Source organism: Aotus nancymaae, unplaced genomic scaffold (assembly GCF_030222135.1).
Source record: "Aotus nancymaae isolate 86718 unplaced genomic scaffold, 86718_ANA_hifiasm-v0.15.2.pri h1tg000081l, whole genome shotgun sequence".
Taxonomy (NCBI): domain Eukaryota; kingdom Metazoa; phylum Chordata; class Mammalia; order Primates; family Aotidae; genus Aotus; species Aotus nancymaae.
Window position 1 is genome coordinate 4,595,542 of NW_026988496.1, and position 22,342 is coordinate 4,617,883.

Here is a 22,342-nt window from a genome sequence, read left to right on the forward strand (position 1 = left end):
TTGCATAATTGTGTATAATTTTATATAAATGTGATCATATGCCATTCTGTTTTGTAACTTCTTTCGATACTCACTAATCTCATGGATATCCCTCTAGGTCAATAACTGTTATTTTCTTTTACTGTTTGTAATGACTCATGATGTTCCATTACATAAATGATTTATAATTTAGTTTGTTTTTAATTTTTTGCTCCATTTTGCTATTATTAATAATAGTATATATAGCAAACATTTTCATAAAACATGAACTTAATGAAGTAGATAAAACGGCAATTTCCTTGGAACTTTTTAACATTCGCCTTTCTGAAACTGTTAATAATTGCCCAGAAAAATAAGTGACAATATCAAAGTCTTAACAATACAATGAATTTGAGCTATTGTATGTACACAGAATACACAGAACTTTGTATCCAACAAACAGAGGATATATGTTCCTTTGGGTACAAAGACAACATTAACAAATATAAACTATGCACTAGGCTATAAAGGAAGGCTCCAAAATGCAAAAGATTCAATATCACGTGGAGTGTTTTCTAACCATAAGAAAATAAAATTAAAAATTAATGATAAATATTAAAACGTTCCATATTTGGGACCTAACATAATGGTAAATATTCTTTGGGTTAAAAAATACATATTTTACTATGAAAGGACAATGAAGTCAGTATATATCCACATTTGTGCGACACAGTTCAGTATGTAGAAAGAAGTTCCTTGCTTTAGATATATTGATCAACAAACAAGAAAGAATAAAAACAAATGTATTGAGCATTTAAATTTAAAAAAATGATAACAACAAAACCTACCCAAAGTGACAAAACAGCTGGACATATAGGACTGAAGGGCAGAAGTCAAATAAATTAAAAAAACAACTATAACAATATAAAATGGTAGAGGTAATTAGCAAAGCCAAAACTTAGTTATTGAAAGGATTAACAAAACAGACTGGCAGGAAGATGCAAACAAACACAGTAGAGAATATAGAGTGAAATAAATGAAATATTACAGACACAATGGGTTTGTTGAAGAAAACATCATTCTCAGCAAACTGACACAAGAACAGAAAATTAAACACCGCATGTTCTCACTCACAGGCGGGTGATGAACAATGAGAACACATGGACACAGGGAGGGGAGCATCACACACTGGGGTCTGTCGGGGGGAAATAGGGGCGGGACAGCGGGGGGTGGGGAGTTGGGGAGAGATAGCATGGGGAGAAATGCCACATACAGGTGATGGGGAGGAAGGCAGCAAATCACACTGCCATGTGTGTACCTATGCAACAATCTTGCATGTTCTTCACATGTACCCCAAAATTGAAAATGCAATAGAAAAAAAGACGAAATAATTATAATACATTTGAAAAAAAGAGATGAAGTAAATTCCTAGAAAAATGTAAATGGCCAAAAGTTGGCAAAAGGAAAAATGGAGACTTTGAGTAGACAGATATATATTAAAGATATTGAAATGGAATTCCTACATCCTCTCTCATTCACTCCCTCAGAAAAAGTAGTCCAAAAAAAATTAGCCTTAGAAATGAGCCGGTTCAAATCTTTTCATTATTAGTGTAAAAGGAGAAAAATCATGTGGTAATTGTAATCAACCTAGAATTGCAGTACAATTACTTAAGTAAATAATATTTACATGATAAAAACCTATAGCAAACATTATATTAAATAGAGAAACTTTAAATATGTTTGTCTTAAGATGGAGAACAAGACAGATAATCATTCGTCTACTATTGTTTAACCCAGTACTGGAGAGTCTCACCAATACTATTAGAATGAAAATTGGCCAGGCGTGGTGGCTCATGCCGGTAATCCCAGCACTTTGGGAGGCCGAGGCAAGCAGATCACCAGAGATCAGGAGTTCAAGACCTGCCTGGCCAACATGGCAAAAACCCATCTCCACTAAAAATACAAAACATTAGCCAGGTGTGGTGGCTCGTGCCTGTAGTTGCAGCTACTTGGGAGGCTGAGGCAGGAGAATCACTTGAACCCAGGAGGCGGAGGTTGCAGTGAGCCAGGATCACACCACTGTGCTCCAGCTTGGGTGACAGAGTGAGACTCCTTCTCAAAAAAGGAAAAAAGAAAATTAAGTAAGTGCACAAAGATGGGAAGGAAAGATTTAAAATTGGTTACTATTTGAAAAACATTACAAAACAGCTTGGTGTTATTTGCTGATGATATAATTATATACCTGGGAAAATCGGCAGCATGAGTAAATTTTATGAGGACTAATAAGAAATTTGTCAGGTTGGCAATGACACAAGTGATTTACCAAAGTTAATATTTTTAACATGTGCAATAAGTAGCCAGTAAATGTGATAAGTAATATTGACACGGGAGGAGGGCAGGGAAGTGCTGGGAAGAGAAAGGGGGAGGGGGTCCCTGGCTAGGGCTTCACCCCTGGGCCTGTGCCCATGGACCTAGGTGAGGACAGGGATTTCTGTTTTCACGCCCAAATGTTGCATTTTCCAAAACCACCCTGGCCCACTATGCCCCCATGCTGTGCCTGTAAAAACCCCAAGACCCTAGTGGGCAGAGACACAAGTGGCTGGATATCGAGAGGAACACCCAGGCGGAAGAACACACAGGCAGAAAAACACACAAGCGGCTGGACGTGGAGAGAAGCAGAGGGACGGCAGACACCAGCAGTTGCCAGCAGGCCATCTATGTCAGGACAACGTGGAGTTCAGCCGAGGGCGGTCAGAGGAGAGCTTGGCTAGTGAGCGGCCTGACTCATGGGGAAAACCACCTTCCCACTCCATAGGCATTCTGGCTCTCCATCCATCTGCTGAGAGCTACTTCATCATTCAGTAAAACCTTGCACTCATTCTCCAATCCCATATGTGATCTGATTTTTCCCATACACCAAGGCAGGAAACCTGGGATACAGAAAGCCCTCTCTCCTTGTGACAAGTCAGAGGGCCTAATTGAGCTGATCAACACAAGCTGTCTATAGACAAAAAAACTAAAAGAGCATACTGTACTTTTTGCTTAGTTCAACCACTGTGGAAAACAGTGTGGCGATTCCTCAAGGACCTAGAAATAGAAATTCCATTTGACCCAGCAATCCCATTACTGGGCATATATCCAAAGGATTATAAATCGTTCTACTATAAGGACACATGCACACGAATGTTCATTGCAGCACAGTTTACAATAGCAAAGACCTGGAACCAACCCAAATGCCCATCGATGATAGACTGGACAGGAAAAATGTGGCACATATACACCATGGAATATTATGCAGCCATTAAAAATGAGAAGTTCGCGTCCTTTGTAGGGACATGGATGAACCTGGAAACCATCATTCTCAGCAAACTGACACAAGAACACAAAACCAAACACCACATGTTCTCACTCATAGGAGGGTGTTGAACAAGGAGAACACATGGACACAGGGAGGGGAGCACTATACACGGGGGTATGTTGCGGGGGAGTGGGGAGGACAGCGGGGGGGGGAGTTGGGGAGGGATAGCATGGGGAGAAATGCCAGATATAGGTGAGGGGGAGGGAGGTAGTAAATCACACTGCCATGAATGCACCTATGCAACAACCTTGCATGTTTTTCACATGTACCCCAAAACCTAAAATGCAATAAAAAAAAATAAAAATAAAAAATAAAAAAAAATAAAAATAAATAAAAAAAAAAAAAAAGAGCATACTGTAACACACGCCCACTGGGGCTTCAGGAGCTGTAAGCGTTTTTCCCTAGATGCTGTGGTGGGGTTGGAGCTCATGTGCCCCACAACCTGCCCATCTGCTTGCGCCCCCTAGAGGTTTGAGCAGAAGGGCACTGAAAAAGTGAGCCACACCCCCATCTCATGCTCTGTTAGGGGAATAAGAGAACTTTTCCCATTTCAGTATCATTCACATTAGCAATAAAAACTAAAATATGCAGAAATTATTTTTAAAGGAATGCACAATATCTCTATTGTGAAAAACATTAAAGTCTAGTAAAGGACATGGAAGAAAATCTAAATAAAATCTAAATAAATTCTAGACCTTTCCTGTTTTCAGATGGGTTTCGTTAATATTATACAGATGTTAATTCTCCTCCAATTAATCTATACATTATAGTTTAGTTGGGTTTTTAACTTAATATTCACAAATAGCTAAGTAAACCTTAAAAAAAAGATAAAAGAAGGGAGATTTTCTCTACCAGGCAGCACACATATTACAAAGTCAGTGGTGTGAAAACAGTCTGATATTGGTCCTGAAATAGAAGGCTAGTGAAACAGAATAGATAGATGAAGTTCAAACCCATATAGTAATTTAATATAAAATAAAAATTGTACTCCAAATTAATGGGGAGTGGAAAAATTCATAGGTGATTATAGGAATAATGAATATACAGAGAAATATAAAACTGGATTCCTACCTGACATCACAAACAATGCTGAATTCCAGATGGATGAAAGGCCTACAAGTGAAGAGCAAAACTCAGTATCCTGTGACCTCCTCCCCATGTGATCATCTAAGTGGAAGTTCAAGGTCTCCAGGGATCTGATGAAACCTTTAGGGGTAATGCCTTCCCAGGGCCACTCATTTCGCTTTGTTATAAGGGCTCTGTACATGTCTTGTTTTGTGCCATTTATTAATTAGTTTTAAAAGATTAAACAGATTTTGTTCAGCATTTTAGAATTTTAGCCCAGAGTCAGCATATCTTATCGATCAACCATCCTTCTAAGAATGGAACTCTCCCCTTATGTTTTCATTTTCAATCTAGCGGAAAAATCCTTCCTGGTTCTGGAAGAGTGCTGCAGTGTATGTTCTAACTCTGCTTTCTTTTAACGTTTCTGCCTTGCGGGAATTAAAAATTGCTACTAAGGATCATTCAGTCATTATTATCATTTTGTCATGGGGGATATGGAAGGTTAGCTATCCAGAAAGCATATTGGCTGGTTTTTGCATGATATTTAAATTACAGATGTTTTAGGCCACTTTTAAACTGAATGACAGAAATAGGTGCTCTTGTCAGAGAAAATTTGAATAGTAGGTTGCTTTTGCCAGACACAGGAGAATTCACTCATCTCATTCTGAGGCTCTTCACCAAAGGACAGCCTTTGGCTTGTCTACCATATGGATCTGGGATCTGTCATAAAGCTAGTAACTTTATTTCTGGGACATGTTTTATCAGTAGATAGTAAAAGTTAGATGTGGCCTAGTCTTTGATTAATATTTAAGGAGAAAGAGGTATTTTTCAAAATATCAGAGTCCTATTTGTTTGGATCACACAGAATACTCATTGTCTTGTAGCACAACACTAGAAGGCTACAAAGAATTAGAACGTTTGGTGGATAGAGAATAGGCTAAGGGCAAGGAAACCTGAGCACTGCATCCCCTTACTTACCTAAAGCATATTTCATGCTCAGATACATAATTCCTGTTAATTGCCAGTTGTGGGAAGGAGTAGTTGGAAAACCACAGATGAGATTGTTTTAAACTTACTTATATACTGGATTGAGATATCAAATCTTAAAGAATAGCTAATTTGAATAACTAAAATTTAATACTCTTGTTCACGAATTTAGATTTGGATTGTCTGCTTAGGTTTCGCTTTCTAACCTGATTACTTTGGCCTAAGACCCTACTCAAATTATTTGAATGCTTAGGGTCACTTAAATTGTTCATCTGTGTCAGCCTTTGGTATCTCTTTTATAAAGTGCAGATAATAAAATCCTATCTCACACTCAGAAAATAAACCAGGCAAAATGTTTAATAGTCATTACCTTTATGTAGTGGGCTTTGCAATAGGATAAGATTTTCACTTTTTACAAGTTGTATACTTCTGAATTGTTTAAACTTATTTCACTTCACACAGGTATTGTTTTCATAATTTTTAGAATAAAAAATAAGACAAGAAAAGGTCATAACCGATATCCAGGTACAAATGATGATAGACTAAACATGGAAATTGAATTATACTTTATCAGGAAACCTGACTGAAACTATTGTAAACAGACTCTTTAAATAAAGTTTAAAGACCCAGAAGAACAGGATGAATGGAAGAAAAAACAATAACAACACAATTTTGCAAACTAGAATGAAAATGGATGAATGGTATCTTACTTATCAGATGTAGCAAAGCCAAGTCTTAAGATGGCAATGGAGAAAGCCAAGAACAATCCTGATTGATTGTAGTGGTGAATCCTGAAGACTCAGTTTTAAAAAAGCAATTATGAACTTCAGGGAATATAAAGAGTTGTGCAGGAAATTAAGATTAAGCATACTGTGCTATATGAATCAGCTATAAATAGTGTTTACATAGTAATAATAGTGTAAATACTGAATATAGATGAAACACAATTTTCATAAAAGTATATTGGAGGTATGAGAGGAAAGGAAGTGTGTGTAGGGGAAAAGCGATGTTGTTACTGGTGGTTGTAATAGGACAGGAAGAATAAAGAGAGCTAAATTTTCATTTTTCATATTGGGAAGTTAATAGGGAATGCATAAATATTAAAAATTAAAATACTAATTTAAAAAATTCTAAGACTCTAGAGATATGAAAGTAAAGACAAAAAGAATGAACATAAAGAGATCAAAGTTGTTTCTGGGAAAGGGGAAATAAAAAAAGGACAGGATTGTTGCTTGTTTTAACCAAGTACATGGAACTAGATGCTTATTCGATTAAAGAAAATCTTTTATAAAATATCTTAAGCTTTAAATATTTATTAAGTGATGATTTGTACCTTATGAGTGTGATGGTGCAATCCAGCTCTCAGGCTTTATTTCCTCTCTTTACTCTCTGATTCCTTATAGAATTGTATAAATTACTATGATATAAGAAAAAATTTAAATGTTAAACCTAGCAATCAGAGTTAATGTGAGAATTTCAATTAAATAATGTATAATAAAGAACCTCATACTGCTTGGCAAATATGTGTTCTCCAGAAATAGAATTTCCTTCCCCTTTTCCATAAGGTCAACAAGTCTCTTGGTACAGTGCTTTTCTTGAACATGGAAACTGACTTTTGATAAGAGCTTCTCCTACATTTGGGACTTTCAGTGAAATTGATCTCAGAATGAAAGTTCTTTTTAGCTAATGTTGGGATGTCTCAGAAGTAGTAGGCTATGGTTATTGCTAGTTAACTTTAGTAGAATTAATTATAAGTGGGCTCACAAAGGAATAGAAAATCCGAATAGAACTATAACGAGTGATGCTGTTGACTTGTTAATCAAAGAACTTTGCAGGAAGAGAAGCCCAGGATTAGATGGCCTCACTGGTGTATTCCACTAATTGCTTAAATAATTCACACTAACCCTTAACAAATATTACAAAAATAAAGGAGGAGGAAACACCTCCTAGCTCATTCTGTGATTCTAATACTTTGCTCTAAGTATTATACTTAAAGCCAGACAAGAAATTAGAACTACAAACCAATATCCCTTATGAATACAGACACAAAAATCCTCAACCTAGCAAATTAAATACAACAGCATATAAAAATAATTATATACCATAACGATGTGAGATTTATCCTAGGAGTACACGGTTTATTTAATGTCTGAAAAATTAATCAATGTAATATACATAGATTATTACACGTAACATACATAGATATTAATAGATTAAATAACAAAAAGCACATGAACATCTCCATAGACCTGAAAAATCATTTGACAAGATTCAACACTTTTTCCTGATAAATTTATGGAACAAACTAGGAATTCAAGGGAACTTCTTCAACTTGATTAATGGCAGCTATAACCAAAATCACAAGTTAACATCACACGTAAAGGAAAGACTAAAATCTTTCCCCCTATGGTAAAGAACAAGGTAAGGATGTCTGTTCTCCTCACTTCAATTCAACATTGCACTGGAGGTTCTAGTTAGCATAATTAGCCAAGACTGGAAAGTAAAAACTATGTCTATTTGCAGATGATTTCATATTGTATATAAAAAATCCTAGGGAGCACACACACAGAGAACTAATGAAGGCGTTCAACCCAACATTGTGTAGAATACAGGATCAGTATATAAAAATAAATTTTATTGGCTGGGCACGGTGGCTCACGCTTGTAATCCCAGCACTTTGGGAGGCCGAGGTGGGCTGATCATGAAGTCAGGTGTTCGAGCCAGCCTGGCCAATATGGTGAAACCCGTCTCTACTAAAAATACAAAAATTAGTCAGGAGTGGTGGCATGTGCCTGTAATCCCAGCTACTCGGGAGGCTGAGGCAGAAGAATCGCTTGAACTCGGGAGATGGAGGTTGCAGTGAGCCGAGATTGTGCCACTGCAATCCAGCCTGGGCAACAGAGCAAGGCTCTGTCTCAAAAAATAATATAAATAAATAAATTTTATTTCTATCTACTTTGGAATAAAATTATATTTCTATTGACATCAATAAATAATGTGACCATTAAGAAAACAATCCCATTTAATCAAAATGATTAAAATACGTAGGTATAAATTTAACAAAAGATGTGCAAGACTTATATGTTGAAAGTTACGAAATATCATTGGAAGAAATTAAAGAATCCCTAAATCAATAGAAAGACAACGTATGTTCATGAACTGAAACCCTTCATATTGTTAAGTTGGCATTACTCATCAAGTTGATCTACAGATTCAAGGCAAGCCATATCAAAATCCCAGCTGGCCATTTCACACAAATTGATAAGGTGATCCTAATATTCACATAGAAATGGGAAGGACAAGAATAGAAAAAAAATGTCAAAGGAAAATTTTTAAACTTCAAAACTGACTACAGTCTGGGTGTGGTGGCTCACACCTGTAATTCCAACACTTTGGGAGGCTGAGGCAGGCAGATTACCTGAGGTCAGGAGATCAAGACCAGACTGGCCAACATGGTGAAACCCCCATCTCTTCTAAAATACAAAATTACCTGGGTTTAGTGGTGCATGCTTGTACTCAGTTACTTGGGAGAGTGAGGCAGGAGAATCTCTGTTTTTGTGTGTGTGTATGTGAGACAGAGTCTCGCTCTGTCACCCAGGCTGGAGTGCAGTGGCCCAATCTCAGCTCACTGCAACCTCTGCCTCCCAGGTTCAAGTGATTCTCCTGCCTCAGCCTCCTGAGTAGCTGGGAATACAGGTGCATGCTACCAAGCCCAGCTAATTTTTGTATTTTTATTAAAGATGGGGTTTCACCATGTTGCTTAGGCTAGTCTCAAACTCCTGACCTCGTGATCTGCCCCCCTCAGCCTCCCAAAGTGCTGGGATTACAAGGAGAATCTCTTGAACCCAGGAGGTGAAGGTTGCAGTGAGCTGAGATCGTGACACTGCACTCCAGCCTGGGCAACAAGAGTGAAATTACATCTCAAAACAAAACAAAACAAAACAAAACTTACTACAAATCCACAGTAATCAAGATGGTGTGGTGCTGACATAAAAATAGATGAATGGATCAATAGAGTAGAAAACTGAGAGTCCAGAAACAAACGTTTATGGTTCATTGATATTTTACAAGGATGTTAACAACAATCAATTGGGGAAGAATACTATTTTGAATAAATGGTGCTGGGACTACTGGATATTTACTAGCAAAAGTAAATGTAGGAAGCCCGTCACCAAAGGCCATAGTGCAGATTCCAGTTAATATGAAATGTGTAGAAAAGGAAAATCCATAGAGATAGAAAGTAGACTGTGGCTTTTTGAAGGTGGGTGGAAGGGAGAATGGAAAGTGACTACTAGTGTGATTGAGATTTCGTTTTGAGGTGACGAAAATATTTTGGAATTAGATAACAGCAGTGGTTGCACAGCTTTGTGAATATGCTAAAAACCACTGAATTGTACACTTTAAAAGGATGAATTTCATGATATGAGAATTATATTTCAGTTTTTTAATTTAAAAATTGAATCAAAGGAGACAGTATTCCACAGAATCTTATCAGTTCTTGGTGAAGGCAGTAAGGTTTTCTGGCTCATGCTTTTGTCAAATAATTGCTACTGTAAATCGATTCAACAGCTGAAGGAACAGTTTGTCCTTCCTATGTTTTATGTGAAAATGTCTACCTCCTGTGTTTTGGTATCTGAGTTAGAGTTGGGCTATGGAACTACTCGAGTTTATTTATAAGATGTTCTGATTATTTATAAGCTCCCTGAATGTTATTCTACCCATGATAATCTGAACTACATGGACTATGATCTTGGATGTTAGTTCGCCCTATTTGAACCTTAATTTCCTTTACAATATCTGCTTCTCAGGGTTGTAAAGTCTAAATGAGATAATAGATTTTAAGTGTCTATCATAGTGCCTGGTCCTGATGTAGGGCTTGGTTAATGAATGTTAGCTTCCTCCCTACATGTTTCCTTCATTAAAAAAAATTACTCTAGTAACAAGCACATTTCTTTTGTTTTTTTTTCCCCCCTGAGATGGAGTCTTGCTCTCTTGCGCAGGCTGGAATGCAGTGGCACGATCTTGGCTCACTGCAACCTCCACCTCCCGGGTTCAAGCAATTCTCCTGTCTCCATGTCCCAAGTAGCTGGGATTACAGGCATGTGCCACCATGCCCCGCTAATATTTTTTTGTATTTTTAGTAGAGATGGGGTTTCACCATGTTGGTCAGGCTGGTCTCGAACTCATGACCTCAGGTGATCCGCCTGCCTCGGCCTCCTAAAGTGCTGGGATTACAGGCGTGAGCCACCATGCCTGGCCAAAGGCACATTTCTTGTAGGTCACAGTTCACTCAGCTCTGTCCTAGCTTCCTGCACAGCAACAGATTGCTTGTAGCAATGAACCATGGGTGAATTTTTTTTTCTTTTATCTGTTTGTCCCCTGCTATGTGTCTTCTACTACCTGGCACATTGCAGGTGCTCACTGGTTTTGAATTTTGCATGAGACAACACAAGCCATTTACACCGATTTTCCAGCATGGCACTAAGAGAATAGCAGAGTGTCAGCATTAGTCTGTGACAAAGGAGCATTGTTAGTGCTACTTTAGATGCTGTGTTTCTTCCAGTTGTGCCGAGCAGCAGAGAACTTAATTAAATGTCATACTCAAGAAGAGTAAAGGCTGAGTCCTTCATCTGCCATAAATCTTTTCAGCCCTTGCTTTCTAGTTAAACTTTCCAGGATTTTTTTCTCTGTTTTTAATATCAGCTTTTAATATTCAGGAGCGAAGTGCTTAAATAATACCAAGTAATTCATTTACTCCTAACCACGGGGACAAACTGTTTGCAACTGCTTGAGTTGGGGACATTAGGAGTGAAGTGCTTAAATAATATCAAGTAATTCATTAAAAGAGACAATCCCAGGTTCCTGTTTCTTCGGAAATGTTTTACTTCTTATTAGCTATCTAAGTGTATGTAGATTAACCTTTTATGACAGATATTTAGTTCACTTTTGTGTTATGTCTTCTTCCTTTGTAAGAAAATTTGAATGAGTGGTTAATGTACGTGAAAAATTTTGGAGGGAAGAAAAGATATCTACTATACAGGCCCTTTTAAGGTATCATTCTCTGAGGAGCAGCTTCCATAGCTTTCAGCTGTACAAATAGGAACTGCCATTTCTGCAGGCAAAATGGTTTGGTGTTATATTTCAGGAAGTTGAAACTGCTGAGACCAATGCAAAGCTAATTCTCTGTTGCTTTTCTTTCCTTCCCAGGAGCTAGAGGGATTGACCACCTGAAACCTGACACTGTCTCCTTCATTCTCATTTCTAAGCAGACAGAGTTACAGCTACAGACATTTTATTTTTGCCTTTCTCTCCCACCTCTAGGAGCGGAAAAAGAAATTTGAAAAGGATGGTGAGAGGTTTTATTCTTTGCTGGATCGGCACTTACACCTGTCTTCCAAAAAGAAAGAATCTCAGTTACAAGAGGTATGTTCACAAAGCCTGCCCCTGCCTTCCATTACTGGCTATGCCTTAGAAACAGTGTGAATTTTGCACTGCAAGGCTTTTCCCATATCCTGTCTCAGCAGGGAACCTCATGTGATAGTAGCACTTGTAGTCAAAACTGTGGCCTGAGACTCAGAAGCCCTGAGTACTAAGCCAGCTCTTCGCTAATTCAGGGTGTCACCTTTGATAGGATATTTCTTTCTTTGCTTCATTCCTTTATCTGTAAGAAGAATCGAGAGTCCCTTTCAATTGCAAGTCCAAAATCTATGCGAGGATAAAGTTAAACTAGTGTTGTATTTGGTAGAGATCAGGAACAGATCTGTTTTTTTTTTTTCCCTGAGATATTCCATAACCTTTTTTTTGTGGGGGTAGGGGAGTGTCCTGTTTTGGGACTACTGCTTACCTGGGTCTTGCAGTGGCTTCTGTTCAAATTAGCTACCATTCAGTGGGACCCTACCACATACCAGGAACTGTCCTGGATACAACATGACTACAGAAACAATGAGACATGGTTTCTGCCCTTCTGCAGCTTACTATTGGGCTACTAAATAAGAAAACATATTACTCTTACACAAATAGAATTTTTTACATACTTTTATGTGTATATGGTTCTTTTGTTGGGGGTGGGAAATGAGAATAGAAGACTTATGTTTGGATGTGGGGAATTGCCTTTGTGGAAGAATGTTGCCCTTCCAATTTGATGTGGTCGTTAAAAAAATAGGTAAAGTGTTTGACAGGTGAAAATGGAGAAATGGGCCTTTCAAACAGACACCAATGGCCCGAAGGATGGAAGGAACATAAGTAGAATTCTGTTTTAGGAATCTCAAACTGGCACAGGTTGTAGGGTGAATTCGATCAGGGAGAGAGTAGAAGCAGGATAACCAGTTTAGGAAACTATTGATCTAGGAAATGATCTAGGTGAAAGGGTCAGAGCCATAAGAGAGACACTGGGGAAGGAAAAGAAGGGATAAACTGATTGAGAATTTTTCTAATGGAAGAAGGAATCTGTATGTTCGATGAAAGATTCAGTAATAATGGAGATTTTAAAGATTCAAGTATGAAAAGAGGTATCTCATGGAATAAGGTCATAGGCATGAGATGTCATCTTGTCCATGGTCACAGATTGTGGCAGAGCTAGAACTTACCTCCTGATAACTGGTTTCATAGATATTCATCACATCATCTGAGGTGCTTGAAGGTGATAGGTCAAGAGAGTTAGTGTGGCTGGGTGCGGTGGCTCATGCCTGTAATCCTAGCACTTTGGGAGGCTGAGATGGGTGGATCACTTAAGGTCAGGCGTTCTCGACCAGCCTGGCCAACATGGCGAAACCCCAGCTCTACTAAAAATACAAAATTAGTGCGTGTAGTGGCACTTGCCTGTAATCTGAGTTACTGGGGAGGCTGAGGCAGGAGAATCACTTGAACCCAGGAGGCAGAGATTTCAGTGAGCTGAGATCACAGCATTGCACTCCAGGAAACTCTGTCTCAAAAAAAAAAAAAAAAAAGCCTCTGGTGGATGGAGTTGGTATTGCAAAAAAGAAGGATTACTTTCCTTCCACAAAGCAGAATTAAGTCTGGGATCTTCTTTCATTTTCCTTTTGCCCACTTTTGTTTTCTTCCTTTTCTATATATTCCGTGTCATAGTTTCTGTGCAGAAAATAGTTAACAGGCCCAAGACTTCTATGCTTAAAAAGACCGGTTTACAAAACTAGCCCTTGGAGAGCATCTGAGAACTTCACTGATAAACAGCTCCCAACATTGATACAGAAGTTTCCCTTAATGGGTAAGAATGGCTGACTGTGCCAAACCTGGCTGTACAAACAATGTGGCTTCTGCTGAACACCTTTTTCTTCTGGTAGTCTTGAGTTTTGGTTGGTGCTGGGCAGAGTGTGCCTGTGTAACTAGTCCCCGATAAAAACCTAGGCTACGCATTATCTTACGAGTTTCCCTGAGTGCCAGCATTTTCTCTGTGTTGTTACAACTTGTTGAAGGAATAATTAAATGTGTCTTGGGTGACACCACAATGAGAGGTCTTTTGGAAGCTTATACCTAGCTTCCTCTGCATTTTTCCCCAGGAACCTTTTCTCTTTGCTCATTTGGCGTTGTATGCTTTCACCGAAATAAATCCTAGCTTTTAATACTATTATGTTGATCCCTTTGAGTCTTGCTCAAAGAAGAATTATTAAAGAATTATTAAACGTGGGGTGGTCTTCTGGACCTTAGACACAATCCAAACTATTGGAGACTTTTGCTATGACAGCTTCTGGAGTGTTCTACGTGTTTGGTGCTATATATAGATGTCCCTTTATTACTTATTCAATAAAAAATGAGCAGGGAAATCTGAGATAGTCACTTTTTAAAAATTTAGATTTCTCATATGCCCCTACTCCTTCACACAGTTTCTCATATCCTTTTAGGATCATCTTGCATTAGTGTGATACATTTGTTAGAATTTATGAGCCAATGTGTTAAACATTTTATGGGTTTTGACAAGCATATAATAACATATATCCAGCATTACCATATTGTATAGGACAGTTTTGCTGCCTTAACAATCTCTGGGCTTTATCCCTCCCTCCTTCTACCTATACCTCTGACACCGTTACCCAGGTTGGAGTGCAGTGGCACGATGTCAGCTCACTGCAACCTCTGCCTCCCGGGTTCAAGTGATTCTCCTGCCTCGGCCTCCTGAGTAGCTGGGATTACAGGCACATGCCACCACGCCCAGCTACTTTTTGTATTTTTGGTAGAGACAGGTTTTCACCATGTTGGTCAGGCTGGTCTCGAACTCCTGACCTCGTGATCTGCCTGCCTCAGCATCCCAAAGTGCTGGGATTACAGGTGTGAACCATCGCTCCTGATCCCACTGATCTTTTAATGAACTCCATACTTTTGCATTTTCCAAAATGTCATATAGTTGGAATCATATGATTTGTAACCTTTTTAGATTGGCTTCTTTTAGTTAGCAATATGCATTTAAGGTTTCTTCACATCTTTTCTTGGCTTGATAACCCTAACAAGGGCTGAATAATATGCCATTGTCTGGTTGTACCATGGTTGGTTTGTGTATTTGCTTATCGAAGGACATCTTGGATTCTTCTGAATTTGGGCAGCCATTAAAGCTGCGATAAATAATTGTGTCCAGGCTTTTAGGGATATACATTTTAATGTTGTTTGAGTAAATACCAAAGAATAGAACTGCTACATCATATGGTTAGACTTTATGTAGTGTTGTAAGAAGCTGCCAAACTGTCTTCCAAATTGGCTGTAGCAGTTTTTATTTCCACCAGCAATGAATGATAGCTCCTGTTGCTTCACATCCTTGTCACTCTTTGATGTTGTACCATTAAAAGTAATGGCAGAAACCACAATTACTTTTGCACTGACCTAATATGTACATGAAACATCTTTCCATTAATTTTGACCTTTGATATTTTTCGTCAGTGTTTTGTAGCTCTCCTCTTAAAGATCTTGTCTTTCTGTGCCTGGCTTATGTGACTTAACAAAATGACTTCCAGTTCCGTCCATGTTGTTGCAAATGAGGGGATATCATTTTTTCCCTTCTTTTATTTCTGATGCTAGTTATTTGTGTATTTACTCTTTCTTACTTAATGTGGCTAAAATGTTAACAATTTTATTGATTTTTTTTCAAAAAACCAGCTTTTTGGCTTTGTCGATTTTCTTTGTTGACTTTCTGTTGTTAAATATCATTGATATCTTCTTTAATGTATATTTTTAAAAATTTTCTGCTTAGTTTGGATGTGATTTATTCTTCTATTTTTAGTTTCCTAAGGAGGCAGCTTAGATTATTAATAATAGATCTTTCTTCTATTCTAATATATGGATTTCATTCTATAAATATTTCTCTAAGCACTGCTTTTGTTACCCATAAATATTAAATTGGGTTTTCATTTTTATTTAATTCTAAATGTCTTAACATTTCTTATTTTATATTATTTTTAGTTTTTGTAGAATTGAGGTCTTGCCATGTTATCCAGGCTAGTCTCAAACTCCAGTCTTCGAGTGATCTTCCCGCCTTGGCCTCCTAAAGTGCTGAGATTACAGGCGTGTGCCACGATGCCCAGCCTTACATTTCTTTTGAGTCTTTGACTCAGGTTTTATTTATAAATGTACTGTTTAATCTCCAATTATTTGGGGCATTTTCAGCTTTTAAAAATTGATTTCTGGTATAATTAAATTTTGGTCTAATTGTGTATTTCATAAGATTTCTACTCTTATAAATTTCTTCAGGTATATTTTATGTCCCAGAATATGGTCTATCTTGGTGATTGTTGTATGTGACTTTGAGATGAAAGTGTATTCTGCTGTTGTATGAAGTGTTACAAAGATGCCAGTTAGATTCAGTTGGTTGATGGTGCCGTTCAGGTCAACAATGTCCTTACTAATTTTCTGCTAATTGGATCTGTCCATTACTATTAGAGGAGTATTGAAGTCTCCAACTCTAATAGTCTCTTTCTCCTTGTAGTTCTCTCAGTTTTCACCAAGAGAATGTATTTTGATACTCTGGTGTTAGGCACATTCACATTAAGAATTGTTATGTCAGGTGGGGAGGGAGGGGAGGGTGGGGAGGGATAACATGGGGAGAAATGCCGGATATACTATGCACCTAAAATTAAATAAATAAAAACTTAAAAAAAAAGAATTGTTATGTCTTCTTAGAGTCTTGCCCTCTTTATTATTATATTATGATTTAATATCATAATATTTTTCCTTGGTAGTTTTCTTTGTTTTGAAGTGTGCTTTTTATGAAATTAACATAGCTACTCCAGTATCCTTTTGATTAATGTTAGCATCTTTCTTTATACCTTTACTTTTAATCTATCTTTGTTTTCTTTGTATTTTAATTTTTATTTCAATAGGTTTAGGGGTATAAGTGGTTTTTGATTACATGGATTAATTGTATAGTGGTGAAGTCTGGGCTTTTAGTGTACCTGTGTCACCTGAATAGTATACATTATACCCAATAATAGGTCATTTTTCATCCCTCAGCCCCTTCTCACCGCCCCTCTTCGGAATCTCCAATGCCCATTATACCACTCTGCATGCGTCTGCATACTCAAAGCTTAGCTCCCACTTACAAATGAGAATATGAGGTATTTGGTTATCCATTCCTGAGTTAGTTCACTTGGAGTAATGGCCTCTAGTTCCAGTTCCTGTAAAAGACATTATTTTGTTCTTTTTCATGGCTGAGTAGTATTCCTGTGTGTGTGTGTGTGTGTGTGTGTGTCTGTGTGTGTGTGTGTGCATGCATGTGTGCATGTACACACACACACACATACATATATACCCACTATATTTTCTTTATCCACTCATCAGTTGATGGACACTTAGATTGATTTCCTATCTTTGCAATTGTGAATTGTGCCAAGATAAACATAGGAGTGCAAGTATCTTTTTTGATGTAATGACTTTTTTTCCTTTAGGTAGATGCTCAGTAGTGGGATTTTGGATCAAATAGCATTTCTATTTTCAGTTATTTGAGAGATCTTCATACTGCTTTCCATAGAGACTGTATGAATTTACATTCCCACTAAAAGTGAATAAGCATTCCCTTTTCACCACATCTGCATCTTTTGTTTTTTGACTTTTTAATAATGGCCTTTCTGAGTGGAGTAAGGTGGTATCTCATTGTGGTTTTAATTTCCATTTTCCTGATGAGTAGTGATGTCGAGCATTTTTTCATGTTTATTGGTCATTTGTATATCTTCTTTTGAAAAATGTCTGTTCATGTCATTTGCCCACTTTTAAACAGGATTGTTTGTGTTTTTTTTCTTGCTGATTTGTTGGAGTTCCTTGAAGATTCTGGCCACTAGTCCTTTGTCAGCTGTATAGTTTGTGAATATTTTACCCCATTCCGCAGGTTGCCTATTTACTCTGTTGATTATTTCTCTTGTTGTGCAGAAAGATTTTAGTTTAATTAAGTTTCATTTCTTTTTGTTTCTGTTGCATTTGCTTTAGGTGTCTTAGTAACACATATTCTTTTAACTAGGCCATTGCCTAGAAGCATTTTTTCTAGGTTTTCTTCTAGAAGTTTTATGGTTTCAGGTCTAACATTTTGTATATCTTATTTAAAATGATATCTTTTAGTTAACATAGTTGGCTCTTAATTTTTGTGTACTCTGACAATCTATCTTTTAATTTTTTTAGACCATTGTCATTTAAAATGGTCATTGATAATGGTGCAATAGTATCTACTATATTGTTTACTGTCTTCTACTTATTGTTTTTGTTCTTATTTTTTTCAGTCTTCTTCTGCCTTCTCTTTTTTTAAGAGAACATTTTATATGATTTCATTTTCTGTCTTCTCTTACCATATCAATTATACTTCTTTTTTGTTTTTTAGTGATTGTCTTACAACTTGCAATATGCATTTATGGTTAGTTTACATCCACTTTTCTCATTCCAGTAAGATAGTTATGGGTTGCACAGGATCAACAGACTATTTCCAATTTCTCCCTTTAGTCCCTTATAATGGTGCTGTCATTCTTTTTACTTATTTGTAAGATATAATCACCAAATGTATCATTACAATTATTATTATAGACAAATTCTTATCTGTTAGATCTATTAGGAATTTGAAAAATAAAAAATTTTCTTTATTTTTTTCTTTTCTGGTGCTCTTTTTTTTTCTTTATTTAGGTCTATATTTTTGACATGTCATTTTTCTTCCACTGGAGAATATCTCTTAACCTTTCTTGCAAGACAAGTTTTGTGGTGACAAAGTGCTTCAATTTCTGTTTGTTTGAGGAAGTCTTTATTTTACCATCACTTTTGAAGGATAATTTCACAGTGTACATATTTCTAAGTTGCTGTCTTTTTTTCTTTCAACACCTTCAAGCATTTTATGGCACTCTCTTCTTTTTGCATGATTTCTTTTTTCTTTTTTTTTTTTTTTTAGAGAGAGAGAGAGAGAATAGGAAGGAGGAAAAAGGAAGAGAAAGAGAGAGAGAGAATGGGGAGGAGGAAGAAGGAAAAGAAAGAGGGAGAGAGAATGGGAGTATTGCTTTCTTGCTCAGGCTAGAATGCAATTTAGTAATGGGTATTGAAAACCTCTTTTATACTGATAATTATACTTAATGATGTAGTCAGGAAGGAATAAGGGAAGAAGATAACAAACAAACAGCCAACCAATATTTAATTTAAACCTATGAAATGCTATGCGATTACTGAGGAGTGATTTACTTCCAATTATATAGTCACCTTTGGAATAGGTGTGAGGTGGTAATGTATGTTTTGTGTATTTGAAGTGGAGAGTTCTATAAATGTTTATTAAGTTTACTTGTTCCGGGTCTGAGTTCAAGTTCTGAATATCCTTGTTAATTTTCTATCTCGTTGATCTATAGAATCGTTAGCTCTTCTTGTTGCATTGATCCTTTTGCTATTATGTAATGTCATTCCTCGCCTCTTTTGATCTTTGTTGCTTTAAAGTCTACTTTATCAGAGGCGAGAATTGCATCTCCTGCTTTTTGTTTATTAGTTTATTTTTGCTCTCTGTTTGATTGGTAAATCTTCCTCCTTCTCTCTGAGTCTTTGTGTATTGTTGCATGTAAGATGGGCCCGGATGCAGCATACCGATGGGTTTTGGCTTTTTATCCAATTAAAATATATATAAGTTTAATACCGGCGTTTGATGCTAGCTGACTGTTTTGCCCATTAGTTGATGTAAATTTTTTATTGTGTTAAAGTTCTTTGCTTTTTGATATATTTTTGGAAAGGCTGATATTGGTTGTTCCTTTATATGTATAGTGCTTCTTTCAGAAGCTCTTGTAAAGCAGGCCTGGTGGTGGTGAACTCTCTAAGTACTTGTTTGTTCGCAAAAGATTTAATTTTTCCTTCGCTCATAAAGCTTAGTTTGGCTGGATAGGAAATTCTGGGTTGAAAGTTCTTTTCTTTAAGGATGTTAAATATTGGTCCCCACTCTTTTCTGGCTTGTAGGGTTTCTGCTGAGAGATCTGCTGTAAGTCTGATAGGTTTCCCTTTATGGGTAACCTGACCTTTCTCTCTGGCTGCCCTTCGTATTTTCTCCTTCATTTCAACCCTAATAAATCTGGCAATTATGTGCCTTGGGGTTGGTCTTCTTGAAGAATATCTTTGTGGTGTTCTCTGTATTACCTGGAGTTGAATATTACCCTGCCTTGCCAGGTTGGGGAAATTTTCCTGAATGATATCCTGAAGAGTATTTTCCAACTTGGATTCATTCTCTTCATCACATTCAGGTACACCTATCAAACGTAAATTAGGTCTTTTCACATAGTCCCATATTTCCTGGAGACTTTGCTCATTCCTTTTCATCCTTTTTTCTGCATTCTTGTCTTCTCGTTTCATTTCACTGAGCTGGTCCTCGACTTCTGATATCCTTCCTTCTGCTTGATCAATTCGACTGTTTAAACTTGTGCATGCTTCACGAAGTTCTCGTGTTGTGTTTTTCAGCTCCATCAATTCACTTATATTCTTCTCTAAATTGTCCATTCTTGTTAACATTTCGTCAAACCTTTTTTCAAGGTTCTTAGTTTCTTTGCATTGGGTTAGAACAAGTTCTTTTAATTCACAGAAGTTTCTTATCACCCACGTTTTGAAACCTGCTTCTGTTATTGGAACACAGGTGTAATCTATTAAGCCTTGTTCCGTTACTGATGAGGAATTGCAATCCCCTGTAGAGGGAGAGGCATTCTGATTTTGAGTATTCTCTACCTTCTTACGCTGGTTTCTTCCCTTCATTATGTATTTGTCCGTCTGTCGTCTTTATAATTACCGACTTTCTAACTGGGTCTCTGACGTCCAACTTATTGATTCCCTGCGCCGAAATCTGAGCAATCCACTGAGCCGGCCAAAACAGCGGTGTTAAGATTGATGGTGCTTTTCTGCCCGGGAATCTCCGGACTCTGCACCAAGAACTGGCGTGCTAAGGCACCAGCAAAACCGCCACGCCGGCCACAAGAGTCGCCCTGGCGACCCGTGGATCTCCTCCACTGGGAATCTCCTGGTCCATGAACAACTAATTTTCGTCTGAAAGTGTGGCGTCCTCTCGTTCTTTGCACTTTCACTGGGAGGTACGTGCCCGAGCTGCTAATCATCAGCCATCTTGGATCTCTCGCATGATTTCTTAAGAGAAGTCTGGTATAACTCTTTATCCTTGCTCCTCTATATAGTAAGTTATTTGTTTATTTTTCTCTCTAGCTTCTTTCAAGATTTTCTTTTGTGTTCCATTTTCTGCAGCTTTGAATACCGTATACCTACATGGAGATTGTTTGGTATTTAACTTGATTGGTATTTATTGCATTATCGTATTTATTGGTATTTATCCTGAGCTTCTTGGATGTGGGGTTTGATATCCGTCTTTTATTTTGGAAAATTCTCAGTCATTATTTCTTGAAGTATTTCGTCTGTTTCTGTCTCTTTCTTCACCTATTGGTACTCTGGATATGTGTATATTAATATCTTTTTTAATTGTCTACCAGTTCCTGAATATTCTCCTCCCTGTTTTTCATTCTTGTTTTCTCTTTGCATTTCAGTTTCCCACATTTTTGTTGATATGTATTTAAGCTTACTGGTTCTTTCCTCAGTCTTGTTCAGTCTACTGGCGAACCTTTTAAAAGTAGTCTTCATTTCTGCTACAGTGTTTTTGATTTCTAGTCTTTCTTGTGTATTTTCTCTTGCAGTTTTCATCAGCCTGCTACTGTTACCCATCTGTTCTTATGTGCTGTCCACTTTTTATATTAGAGCCCTTATCATATTAATTATAATTACTTTAAATTTAGGCTTATATTTCTTTTTCGTTTGTTTCTGAGATGGAGTCTCACTCTGTTGCCCAGGCTGGAGTGCAGAGCAACTCCAAATAACTCTTGGCTCACTGCAGTCTCCACCTCCCAGGTTCAAGTAAGTCTTGTTCCTCAGCCTCCTGAGTAGCTGGGACTACAGGAGCGCACCAGCATACTTGGCTAGTTTTTGTGTTTTTAGCAGAGACAGGGTTTCTCCATGTTGGCCAAGTTGGTCTCGAACTCTGGACCTCAGATGATGTGCCTGCCTCGGCCTCCCAAAGTACTGGGATTACAGATGTGAGCTATTGCACCTGGCCTACGGTTTTTGCCTTATCTACCTTTGATTCTGATGCTCCTTTTTTTCTCTTCGGACTGTGTTTATTGCCTTTTCATATGCCTTGTAATTCCTTATTGAAAGCCAGCGATGATGTTCAGATAAAAGTAACTGAGCCAAGCAGGTCTTTAATGTGAGGTTTTGTGTTGATCTGGCTGTGCTTAGTTAGCTGTAGCTGTCATTGTCTGACTCTAAGATTTTCCCTGGCATCATTATTTATGTGCTCAGATTTTCTCATTTCTTGTTAAATAAGGCTTGAGACTTGCAGTTCTTTCTGTTGTCATCCTCTCAGCATTGGCCATAGTAGCACACTTCTGCTCTTGGGCTTCTGCCCTTGTTAATTTCTTATTCTCTGTATTCATGTCTCTGCAGTTTTTGAGGGAGCAGATTTTCCTCTGACTTCAATTCTCTGTTGGATAT

At 37.5% G+C, this 22,342-nt stretch overlaps 1 protein-coding gene across 1 annotated transcript in view; it reads left to right on the plus strand.

Moving 5' to 3' along the window:
- OPHN1 (oligophrenin 1) overlaps positions 1–22,342 on the plus strand; it is a 389,272-nt gene that overhangs the window by 191,533 nt on the left and 175,397 nt on the right. The window contains exon 6 of the mRNA XM_012460837.3: positions 11,690–11,791. Coding sequence (XP_012316260.1) covers positions 11,690–11,791 — 102 coding nt within the window. The remainder of the gene's footprint in view (positions 1–11,689; positions 11,792–22,342) is intronic.